Below are 12,988 nucleotides of genomic sequence, written 5' to 3' on the forward strand. Positions count from 1 at the left end.
CTGGAAACCGTAGGTCTAACCTTAAGATACAATGTTAAACTACTACGCATTAATGTAAATGACCGTTTGTTTCTTGATACTGAATAAAAAAAAAAGATTAATATCAAATTACACACCCTCACTTTGTTCTGTTCAAGTCTGTGCAAGTTAGCATAGACTGACTTAGCCAATTAATTAAATGTCCCAGTACGCCTAAATATACCACCTTCAATTCTAATTCCTAGAAATAGGGGTTGACGAACGGGCTGTTAAATATTGGAATAGACTGTCCAATATTAGGACGCTATAAGGTAGTTAAAGTAATTATTTAAAAAAGTACTTAAATGGCTATATTTTTATTCATCGAATTTAATTAAGCTACTTATAAACCTATTTATTGTGAACATGACGCTTTCAAAAAAACCTTACAAGTTTACTAGTGTTTCACCTTTTAACGTCCTACAGAAGTAGTAAGTTCTCTGACTAATTTGTAATTTAATTTCAATCTAGACCCGTATTTAAATGAAAGAGGTAGCGGTTATTTCAGTCAGCAAGTTAATTAAGAACTAAATTAAACTTCACTCATATAAGTTTTGGTGAGGAATATCCCTCCATAATTAGATACCTACACAAAGTTTACATCGCTACGTATGAAATGAAATGAAATAGCGAAAACCGTGACGCGGCTACTTAATTAAGTACCTCTACAAATTTGCCTCTGTTTTATTAACATGGGCTTATATTTCTTGTACTTAGGTCATAATGAAAATTCCTGGACTGGCCACTTAGAAAAAATAAGTTTTCTCATATATCAGAATCCAGAAACTTTCAGTATGACCCACGTACCTGCGCGTTGTTCAGATATGTATCTACTGTACTAGAAATGACATGTGTAGTAAATATTAATTTCAATTAATTTAAGGCTCTGCCTCACTCAAACTGTTAGCAGATATTTAGTGAAAACTAATTATGGTCAGCTAAGATCTCGTTGATAGTAAGAATGTGTGCGAATATTTAATTTGTAACATGTTTAGCAAGTTACAAATTAAATATTCGTTATTTATTTAATGAAATATTACGCTGTCTCCGAAATTCAAAATTTAAAATTATTAAATTAAATTAAATATTACGCTGTCTCCGAAAATCGACTCCACTCCACACTCGCGTTCTCGCGGCTTCGCGCGTGAAGGGGGCTGAAGATATGCCCTTTGGCTCGTAAAGTATGAAGGTACGAATCCCTCTATTAAGCCCTTGCTACACGGTCGCCGACAAGCCCCTCAGACCGCGTGCCCTTGGTCTGGACGGACCGTGTAGACAGTTGTTTCCAACAAAATTTGACCAAAACTGACCAAAGACAGACCAAGGTCAGACGGTTAGAAGGCTTGTCGGCGACCGTGTAGCAAGGGCTTTATGCGTGGTACTACACGCACTTGGCCGGTTTTTAGTATCTAAGCTAATTAGTCTGTATTTAATAGTTGCTATACAGCAAATTTTGGGTATACACCCAAAATGACATTTTGACAGTTATTGATACAAAAATGACACTGACATTTTTTGACAAAAAATGTCATTTTGACTGTTTAGGACACAAAAATGACATTGTATAATGTGCCAAATGACATTTATTTACTTACAAATTATGAAACCCAAACTCGTTAATGTGGGAATCAGTTTTACCTCAAACATAAGTCCCTAATTCGGATAGTTTATACGGTATATAAAAGAAATAATCTTAGCGCATTAATTATTTACTTAAATATTTACAGCATAAAGTAAATACTTACTTCTGTGGAGTCCTTTCTGATGCAAAAACATAGTATAAGTATGTATAGCCGTAGGTGCCGAGCGGGCCCGCGCGGCCTGCTACGGAATTCCGGAAGCTACCCGGATGTGATGAACATCCGGGCGCTTTGATGTTAACAGTAGGGCTATGATGGTCGACTGTATAAATGATATAGCTGTATAAATGGTGATAAAACTGACATTTTATCCAGTTTTTATTGATTTGTCGTCTTTTCCACTTTTGACAGCGATAGTCGTTAAATGATTAACTGCATAACATGGTCGTTGGATAATATGTCATTTGTCTACTTTTCCAACTTAAACTTAGTTGATAAGTGGATAAGTTAAATGATATAAAAGACACTTATCTAGATTTATACATTTTTATAACATTCATACCGTTTTGTCCACTTTGACAGCGATAGACGGTAAATGGCTACGTTTGTAGGATAATTAGACATATAGTCGATTTTTGACGGCTAGCCTTTGATTAATTTATCGTAGTGCTCACTGGGTCACGATAAGGTGCTCTCGTGTTTTAAAAGTGGTGAAAAATATTTATTTTTGGAATTACTTAAATATCAGTAAGTATCTGTTTTTTTTTCAATATAATATATAGGTACAATTTGAACTCCATTTGTTTCCATATAACAATATCATTACATTATTTGTAGGAATGGCAAGATATCACTTCTTCTTGGCCGCGGCTGTCATGGAAGAAAAGCAACAAAGGAAAATCCAGCGACGGGCCATAAGGGACATATGCAACCCCTTTGATATGCCCAACGAAGAGTTTCGGCACATATATAGAGTGCGCAAAGAGTTGGCACTCTATTTGTGTGCCGAACTCGACGCCGACCTCAAACCTAACCATGACGATGGATTGCCGGCACATCTTAAAGTAAAGATATAATGTTGCACTATTCCTCAAATCATTATTGTCACTTTTACCACCACCTTGATCATAATACTTATTTAATAATGACATACCAACTTACAACTCTTTGTTTTAGGTTCTAACATCACTGCACCTATTGGCTGACGGTAGTTACCAAAGGGGAACTGGTCAAGACCATGGCTTGTCTATTGCTCAGTCCACTGTCAGCAAGTACCTGGACCAATTTGTTACTGCAGTCAATAGAAGGTATGTCTATTTTGGTACTTAACACCACTGAAACAGGGGGTAACAAGGTAAAAATATAAGAGTGCAGTGAGATATTTTTTCTATAATGATGTTCCTTTTATACGGCGTAATCACTACAATCAGATACATTGGAACGCAAAAATGACTCAGTCAGTAACATCATATTAAATCTTTTTTCTTACGCAGAATTTTGGGGACTAGAGCCCGTACCATGAGTCTCTGACAGTGTCAAAACTGACATTTACGCTATCGAGAACGTAATTTACTTTCTATACATCTCGCTCGTACTCGCATATTAGTGCAAACGAGATGTATAGAACGTAAATTACGTTCTCGACGGCGTTTATGTCAGTGCCAAACTGATGGTAGCCGTATAGGTATGAAATAGAAATTTATTAGGCTTGAATGTGTTATAATTTCTTTTTTTTAATTTTGTACTTTTATAGGGAATTTGAATTGTTTCAAAATATTTAATTGCATAATAATCATACCTAACTTTTGTTATTACTTCCATATTTATGTAAGTATTATTCAATATTAGCTACATGTAGCTAAGGTACCAAATCATTAAAGTGGTGGATTGTTTACAGACTCAAGGACAAATGGATACTCTTCCCAGGAGACGAGCAGTCCCGGCAATCCATCGCCAGAGGTTTTCAGGAGGCATATGGGGTTGCTAACATCTTGGGTACAGTAGACTGCACCCAAGTAAAAATATTTCCACCTCCGTTACCACACGGTGTACAGTATTTAAACAGAAAAGGAAATCATGCACTCAACGTTCAGTTGGTATGTAAATAATAACTTCAAAATCATAATTTGATAATTTTGAATAAATCTAATGCATTTTGTTTGCTTGTAAACCATAAGATCGCCAAAGTAAAGTAATCCCTATTAGCGTTGCTTCACCACAGACTGGTACGTTTTGTTACAAATAACTGGTAAACATCTTATTTAATTAAGTACACGTTTTTAGATCGCGGACGTTAACTGCAAAATACTGTCGGTGAATGCGAGGTTTCCGGGCCGGGTACATGACTCGTTCATTTTCAATAATTCTTCAATAAAAGACGAGTTACGAAGATTGCATAACGAGCATATTGGAGAATACTTTCTTCTGGGTAAGCAGCAAGTTATAATATACTCGTATTATCATGGAAATAAGTATTTTTTCATAAGTTTAATCTTTTATAAAAGCCTTTATCTTTCTGTTCTTACTGTTATTTAATAAAAAAACACCTAATATTCATTCAACTAAATTAGGATATAAATAGGTGGTCGAGTATTTTGTTATTTTGAAGATAATTAAGATATTACATATAATATAACCATTGTTATAATGTTTTAGTTTATACTAAACATAAATTGTAAATAAATAAAAATTGTAAATGAATGAATTAATTAATTAAATTCGTAAAGTGACCATGTAATATTTCGGCAGGGTTACATCGATTGCCACGGCCAAGACTGACTAGTTGGTGTAAACTTAGCGTGCTAAAATATATATAGGTATGTCCGAAAACGTAGAACACCAAAATAAAATATAAATATAAACATTTCAGGTGATTCGGGGTACGCTCTTGAGCCATGGCTCATGACGCCCGTGATGAACGCTGCCCCGAATAGTCCGCAACAAAGGTTCACGGCCTGGCACTGCCGCGTGCGAAACACAATAGAAAGAACAAATGGATACTTAAAAAATATATTCCGCTGTCTGGGGCACGACCGTGTGCTCCATTATAGCCCGGCTAAGGCTTCGGCTATTATTTATGCTTGCTGTACACTATATAACATAATGGAGCATTACAAGTAAGTGAGCTCTAGCATTTACATAGAGAATCAAGTAGGTATGTTACAAAAATGTTTTAAAATACAGTACTTGTACCTAGGTAGTAGGTAGGTACACATAATGAACTAAAACAAAGGTTCAAGAAAAAATAAGGTTTGCCTACCGCAAATAATAAGGTTTGGCTCCGCTGCTCAAAACTAAAGAACCTAATACCTATATAGTAACCCTTGTATGATCACTCGAATCTTTCTATCCGTCCGGTTGTCGCGTAATTAAACCACTGACATATTTTTTTGAGAATGACCCATTTAAGATTTAGGAGGATAACACTTTATAAAAACATTAAAATTACTCAACAATTAGACTAGGGTAGACGGGGGTAAATTGAAACATTTATTGTTTGATGGCCTGTAACTATTTTATTTTTACAGTTAGCTATGAAGGAAAACATCGTGAGGAAACCAGCATACATCCGCAAAAAACATTTAAAGGTGTTTGAAATTTCACAAATTTAACACATATCAGTGAAAGAACAAGGTTCAAAGTCAAATGGCGTTCTACAAGTTTTAATCATGTGTCTAAAGATGGCAGTAAATTTACTGTGACTACAAAATTTACTTTGACAATACGCCTCTTTACTAAATTCTCTTTGATATAGGTATTTCCTTGTTCCAGAATTCTGCCAGTAATAGAACCAGAGGCAGTATTTGAAGAAGACGCTGCTCAAGGTGGGATGCATTATCCGCAAAACGGACTTCTGTTAAGGGTGGCACAGGAAAAACGTGCCCAATTAATAAACGATTATTTCGCCTAGTTCCGTTCCACGGGGCCTAGGGCCGTTCCACGACCGATGCTGCTTCGGTACTCATTAAACATATTTATAATATTTGGGAAAATTCTTGTGATGCAATTGGCATATTATGTGATCTTTCTAAAGCATTTGATTGTGTGGATCATGGAACGCTCATTTTGAAATTAGAACACTATGATCTGTCAGAAAATGCCCTAAACTTTATGTCTTCTTACCTTAGCAATAGAACACAAACAGTTGTTGTAAACAAAACCCAGTCTAGCGGAGCTGTAGTCCAATTAGGAGTACCAGAAGGTTCTATTTTGGGTCCATTCCTGTTTTTGGTTTATATAAATGATTTGCCATGTATAGTAGAAAATCTTTGTGAAATAGTCCTTTTTGCTGATGACACATCATTACTTTTTAAGGTTGATCGTAAATCTTCCGATTACAGTGTAATTAACAGCACACTCGTTGATGTAGTTAACTGGTTTACTGTGAATAATTTGCTTCTTAATGCTAAGAAAACCAAATGTATTAGATTTTCTATGCCGAATGTTAAACCAGTCGATACTAAAATACTTTTGAATAATGAATGCTTAGAGATGGTAGATCAAGCACTGTTTCTTGGTTTAACATTGGACAAAAATCTACAATGGAGTCCTCATGTAGGAACACTGGCTAACAAATTAAGTTCGGCCGCTTACGCCGTGAGGAGAATTAGACAATAATGACCTACATAAGTATGTATATTTGCACTGGATTTAGTATTTTCGTACCAAATAACATTTTTAGGACTTTGATATTAAAGTACAGTTAGTGTTGTTATGGTTGATTTCAATATGCTTCACGATCGGATCAAGAATGTTTAATCCATCATTGTAGTGCGACCGAGGGAAAATGCGGTGGAACGGATCGGCGTACTGAGCTCGCGGGGCCTGCCGCAGCGCGTAAAATACCTAAACTCGCTCATCCCCGAAATGTAATAGCACTACAATTTTATGCATTACTTGACATTGTTTCAAAATTAACTGTAACCTTTACTTAAATCATATTGGAAGTAAAAAAAGATCTTCTTATAGAAATTAGTTCGCGTTTATGTCAAAACTCTTACCTGTTCGCCAAAATCCGATTGCGTTCTCTTAAAGCTAGAAGTTTTTGTTCCTCAATAGTGTTCCTTTTGACCAACTGTTGTAGTATGTCCTGTGAAAATAAAGTCATTAAGATGAAAGGGGACAACCGTCAGTTTCCGGTCAGTTTACTCTTGCTTATTCTGTATAAGGGTGTAATTACTTTTAAAATTCCGTTTTGTTCTTTCTGCATCTCCACGAAATTTGTGGTTGTAGCAGGCTCTGCACGGTTGCGGACGGAAGGACGGGCGGGCTGCTCTGGTTGAGCTGTGCGTGGGAGTGCGTGATGTTGCGGGACAGCCAGCTGGGGAGGGGTGGCGGCTCGGGGGGCAACATATGAAGAAGCGTGAGCTGCACGTGCAGGGGGAAGGCGTATAGGCTGAGTGGGAGGGTGAGCGGAAATGAAAGGTGCGGATAGAGTAGGGAAGGAATATGCAGGGCTGGCCGGCGAGACGTAGGAATGCGTAGTAGTGGCGATGGGTGTGGACGAGGGCGCAAAGAAGTCCATGCTATTTAAGGTAGTATCACTGCACCCAGCAGCGATAAAGTGCAGGCAGTCTGTCAACTGGGGTCATCAGCACATGCAAGTTTAAAAGATAATTATTAAAACCTAACAAAAAAGAAACAGTTTTATATAGGTTACAAACAAATAATGGTTGTGTCGTTTCGTTTATCATTTTCATATAATTTAGGGCTGAAAACATTATATTCATACTTTTAAAACGCAGAGTTGTTTTTTTACATTTGTAATCATTGGCTTAGGCCATAATTTTACATATCTATGGAAATCGCCACTCAATCCTTTGAAGTGATACTTTATAGAATAAGGAATCCCTAAATTATTTATGTAGCATGTATGTTTTGAACAATAAAGATTTATTTATTTATTATTTATTATTATTTATTTGAAAATTATAACTAAAGTTACTGGATTATTATTATTAGTTGAGGTCTGGCCTAGTGGGTAGTGACCCTGCCTGCGAAGCCGATGGTCCCGGGGTCGAATCCCGGTAAGGGCATTTATTTGTGTGATGAACACCAATATTTGTTCCGGAGTCATGGATGTTTTCTATGTATATAAGTATGTATTTATCTATATAAGTATGTATATCGTCGCCTAGTACCCGTAGTACAAGCTTTGCTTAGTTTGGGGCCAGGTTGATCTGTGTAAGATGTCCTCCAATATTTATTTATTTATTGTATGTAAGCAATGGATTCTCTTTTGTTTTTGTAGGTAAGCCTTACCATATATAGATATTATACTCAATTAATCACATTCCCAATTCCAGTTTCTCGAGGGCCCACTCCCTCCGAGCTCGCTGTCCCGATTGCTGATAACACCAGCTGGTCCTCTTCACTAAGCGCTGGCACCTCCACCACATTGCCCGTCCTTCCGCGAGCACGGTTTGCGGCCGCATTGTTTTGCCTCGTTTTCCTTCTTATGTCGCGCCATGTCTGACATTAAAAATATGCTAATATTTAAACCTACACATTTAGTAGTATTGTTAGCCTATCTGCGGTATTAATCTTAATAAAAGGACAAATGTGTGATGTGTGATAAACACAAACGTAATTTAACTCTCAATTACCTTTCACTCTGGTAGGCCACGGGCAGCGACAGCTACCGTTAAACAAGTGAAGAGCGAAGTTAAGAAAGGAGGGAAAACGGCAGCGATTGGTTGAAGCTTCTCGTAGTATGTTGAGATGAGACTATGACAAAGACTGGATGCAGTAGGTACCTACTCCAGTTGCCATGAGTGGCCATTTTAAGCCTGTGCGTTTTATTTCACAAAACTTTAGTTTTCGTTTTTACAAGTTTGTGTAGAAGTTGCGTTTGTATTATTTTATTTCGATTCTAAAGTTTGTTTACTACTTAAAGTAATTCATAAATAACGATATATTTTTTCAAATACTTTTATTCATTTCAAAAGGCTTAGGCGTCGGCCACTGGGGGACTTCCCCCTAATATAATAAATTACACCGTAATTACTTACCACCTTCCAGGCCTGTACCGATTTTTTTGGCCCATAGTTACCCAGCTCTTGGGCTAGTTTGGCCCACTGGGCTTCATGCCCTGCTGCCCCGAGAGGCCCGCTGTATTCACCATTGGCGAATAAGTGGTGGTTCGACATATATTCGCACAATATTCTTTTTTGTTGCGCAGTGCATCGGCTGAAATAAAGAAGCTCATTGCCAAATTTGATCACAACCAAGTTAACGAACTATACTAGAATTGTACCTATTAATAGTTACCTATTTGTTTTACAAGGGGGCAAAATACCCGAGCAAGCGAAAGATTCAAAAATTAAAAAAGAAAATGTAATCTTGAGCGTTGCGACGGTTTCAAGGCACGAGGGTTAAACAAATTTTGCCACCGAGTGAAACAAAATTTTTCGCCATACCAATACAAGGGAAATACTAACTGTAAAATATCAAACAAAATAGAATCATCGAATTTAAACTGTTGTGAGACATACTAACATTGAACCGCACACTGTCGTCAGTCCCACGTGCACCGATTAACAGAGCTCTACGTCTCTGTGATCCGCAATATATACAAGGCGAGCTGCGGCATGTACGACAGGCGTTAGAGAGGAATGGGTATGGTTGGAGACAGAGCCAGCGGGCAGCAGGTTCGTCATCGGTTCGAAAGAAGCATACAGCGGAGAGAGCACCTGCTTACCTACGCACCTGCTTACCTACCGTACATTAAGGGAGTGACGGATGAAATTTGACGCCTATTACGCCGGAGGTTTAGCATTAGGACAATGTTCCGTCCTCATAAAAATTAGAAGTGTGCTGCGCTCTCCAAAGGACAAGGATCCGCTGGGTAACCCGGGCATCTTCGAGATACCATGCGATTGCGGTGTCCTACATCGGAGAAACCGGATGCAACGTGTCCACTAGACTCGTAGAACACATACGGAGTGTAAAGAAGATGGACTGCAGCATCTCCGCAGTGGCAGAGCACGCCCTGGGTACAGGCACGTCGCACTATCTTCGATTCGACAAAATTAAAATCATTCAAAATTTAGTACATTCTACCAGCAAACATAAGAAAACAACTCAAAATTTGCATTTGATTGCTTTGCCTCACATGTGAAGAAAATGTCACTTCTCGAACTAGTGCGAGAAAGAGCACTTTCCGTGCGTATGTCGAAAGTTTAAGTGCCATACGTACTGTAAAACGTTGTACGATACACGTGCGAATAGGTAATTCGCAACTCGTGTCGATTTAAAACATTCGCTTCGGTCGTGTTTTATTTTATCGCCACTCGTTTCGTATTTCCTCTTTTCCGCACTTGTATCGTAAATAATTAATGTCGTGCACTTACATTTTCGGAGGCATGCTTATATAAAGTCCGTCAACCAAATCTTGTCAGTAGTAAAAGGCGGCAAATTTGAAAAATCGCGGGTTAGCAACACTGTGTTCAAATAATTCCAAAACGCGTGTCATCTGTGTTTTATCTGTGGAATGTGGACCGTGAATGACAGCCGTCACCTTATTTGTTTTCATTTGGTTTTCATTCTGAATCGTTTCTGTTTCAAGAGATATTTCTGCTGACACCATTAAATACCAATACATTAAATAAGAATAAGCAAAGCTAAGGGGCCTACAATGTACAATCATGCTCGTTGATGGTAAACATTACTAAAAATTGAGGTTATGACTTGTCTTCGAAAGAGTTCTTCCAATACTTGTATTGGAAGAACTCTTTCGAACTTTTAAGATTATGTTCAGTTTTTTTGTTTTAGGGTTAAAAGGCATAAATAAAATTAAAACGTATGCCTAAATCTATCCAACAAGACCATAAATTGTGTCCTGGAAACCGTCCATAGGCCCACATGTCTAATATTTTCAGCAATCAGTTGTGACTATTTACAAAGGTAAACCTTTTAAACAGTATTAAGAGCCTTGATTATATCGCCGTTCTTTCGCAATATCTACCTAATCCATACATGTTTGTTGCAGGATTAAATCTTGCCCAATATAAGGCGTTCGTAGTAGGTAGTATCTTTTCAGACAATACTTACCTATGGCGGTTTATGTACGTGTACAACGCAACCAAGTCGAAAAGTGACCCTTATCTTATTTACCTTTAAATTAAATAAACACCCAAATATCAGTTGTTTTATTTTTAATATGTATATTGTACAATATATACCAATCAAAAAAATTACACAGGTATGTCATATTCATCCAGAACAGTACACTAATTTACATTAACAAGTGGCATATTATATTGTAAATAACAAATATATGCACTATCTAATTATCTGCATTTTGATATGATTTTATTTTAGTAAACTTAGAAGACATAGATAGGGAACAAAGAGAATATAAGCACTACAATAGGGAGTTGTTTTTGATATCTTCAAATTTGTTCATCATTTTGATTAACATTGTTTTATCATCGCTTTTAAATTGTCCGTCCATGTTTCAATTTTTTTCAATAAACCGCGAGTGACAATTTGAATTGACGTACGCAGGGCGCGCTCAGCGGAAAAAAAAACTGTTGGTTCGATGTACATTGCTGCTTTTCTTAGCGCAATACTGCTCTTTGAGTGTTGCCCTACTTTAGTTTGCTTTACATTGCTACTGACAAGATTTGGTTGACGGACTATAGTAGTATAATAAGTATACCAAATTTTCTGCTAATATAGTTGTACATACACGAATTAACATGAACGAATGTCAATATTGACAAAGAAAATCAACCGAGTACCAGTGTCAGTAGTATACATTTTTAAGTACTTACCTTCATAGACATTGCCTCTGTAGACGCATAGGTACGTATTAAGCCGGAAACCCACTGCTGCGCACGCCACGCACGGTGCACATCAAGTGTTTGTATCCACATTCCCCATTTTCGAGCACGCGGCCCGTGCTACGCACGAAAAGGGCCTTTACATGTGCACGTAAACTTTTTTTCGAATTGATACTGTCGTGAGACTCGTGAGTCATAATAACTTCAGCCACAAAATAAGTGTACCGCGAACAAAGTTTGTGCGGTACACTAAAAAAATGACCATTGTGAAGGAATATAGGGAATATTACTGCAATGTTCTGTCGCCAGAGTGCAGCTCCTAAACCATGGAGTAATTTATACATACTATATGCCTTAAACAGTTTTTTGACAAGTTTTCACTATGACATTGATGCAACAAGGCGGTTTGTTTGACAGGTGGCCTACCGCGAAACGCGAAAATCGAAATTTCTTTATCTGCCTCTCTATCGATCCAATAAGTGTGATAGAGAGGCAGAAACAAAAATTTCGATTTTCGTGTTTCTCAGTAGGCCTAGTGATTGTGCTAGTGACGTCCTCTACGCAGAGTTTTGCGTAATATTCCCTATTGTAATCTTATACAGTGTGTAAATCCCATGTAAATCCAACACGGGCGAATATACTTACCTATATATGTACTTACTTTACTCTTTGGTTTGACGTATACAATTCACCGTATTTGAGGTTAATAAGATCTACTGTCCTTAAAACTTTGTATGAATTTACAAGCAAATATCAGCCTTCGTTAATTAAGTATTGCAGCCGGGTCTACCTTAATCGGTTTCACTTTAAAAATCACCTTAAATAAACGCCATTAGAATTTATATTTCAAAAGCTTTAACCATGGATAACTTTTAACTATAAATGTCACATGTGGATAAGTGGTGATAGGATGTCATTAATTAAAATACGCTTTAAGTAAACTTGTTTAGAATTGATTTTTCAAAAGCTCAAACCACGGATGATGTTTATGATCAATGGCAAAAGTAGATAAGTGGTGGAATGTGATTAAGTAATCTATTCTTTAAAATAGGCCTTAAGTCATCGAGATTAAAATTGATTTTTCAAAAGCCCAAATCATGTCACGCTATCATTAGTCACTTGTACTTTATCCTCGCGTCTTTTTTACCATATTTAATCACTTATCAGGTATTTCACATATCACGCAATAAATGATTAATGATTTGGTGACAAAGCATCATAGCCCTCCAGGACAGCCAAACAAAACAACAACCTTTTCAAACTTTAGTAGTTATCATTTTATTTTACTGTTGGAGAGTAGGTACCCGATTCTTTGCAGTTGCGCGGCCGGATTAAGGCCTGTGCACACCGGCTGCGTGTGCACAGGCCTTAAAAGGACTAGGTATATCCAATTGTTGCAAACCTTTTCTATTTCTGTGCTAAATTAAACCAAAATCATTGAAAAAATTGGTTTTCTCAATGAGTGCCTAAATTAGTATCCTTTTCTGAATATAATATATCATTAAAAAATTAGCATAGACTTCAGGACCGTTGTTGCGAACGCAACCTTTATATTTGTATAAAATCTCAATACCTATATTCCTAATGCAGTAGCTAAACGCGGCC

General features: G+C 37.2%; 2 protein-coding genes across 2 annotated transcripts in view; both read left to right on the forward strand.

The window, feature by feature from the left end:
* LOC134649610 (thioredoxin domain-containing protein) overlaps positions 1–12,988 on the forward strand; it is a 270,242-nt gene that overhangs the window by 128,332 nt on the left and 128,922 nt on the right. The gene's annotated exons all lie outside the window — the stretch shown is intronic.
* On the forward strand, positions 2,439–3,782 carry LOC134649837 (putative nuclease HARBI1). Its single transcript, XM_063504672.1, has 3 exons — positions 2,439–2,662; positions 2,775–2,905; positions 3,496–3,782. Exons 1-3 carry the CDS (start codon positions 2,474–2,476, stop codon positions 3,704–3,706), a joined length of 531 nt encoding a protein of 176 aa, XP_063360742.1. The 5' UTR covers positions 2,439–2,473; the 3' UTR covers positions 3,707–3,782.

This window comes from Cydia amplana, chromosome 7 (assembly GCF_948474715.1).
Source record: "Cydia amplana chromosome 7, ilCydAmpl1.1, whole genome shotgun sequence".
Classification (NCBI taxonomy): domain Eukaryota; kingdom Metazoa; phylum Arthropoda; class Insecta; order Lepidoptera; family Tortricidae; genus Cydia; species Cydia amplana.

Bases quoted from the DNA above. Each gene is read 5' to 3' on its own strand.
- LOC134649837 (XM_063504672.1), top strand. From the start codon at position 2,474: ATGGAAGAAAAGCAACAAAGGAAAATCCAGCGACGGGCCATAAGGGAC. The intron at 2,663-2,774 runs GTAAAGATATAA...TCTTTGTTTTAG, and splicing joins GATTGCCGGCACATCTTAAA to GTTCTAACATCACTGCACCT. The intron at 2,906-3,495 runs GTATGTCTATTT...GATTGTTTACAG, and splicing joins GTTACTGCAGTCAATAGAAG to ACTCAAGGACAAATGGATAC.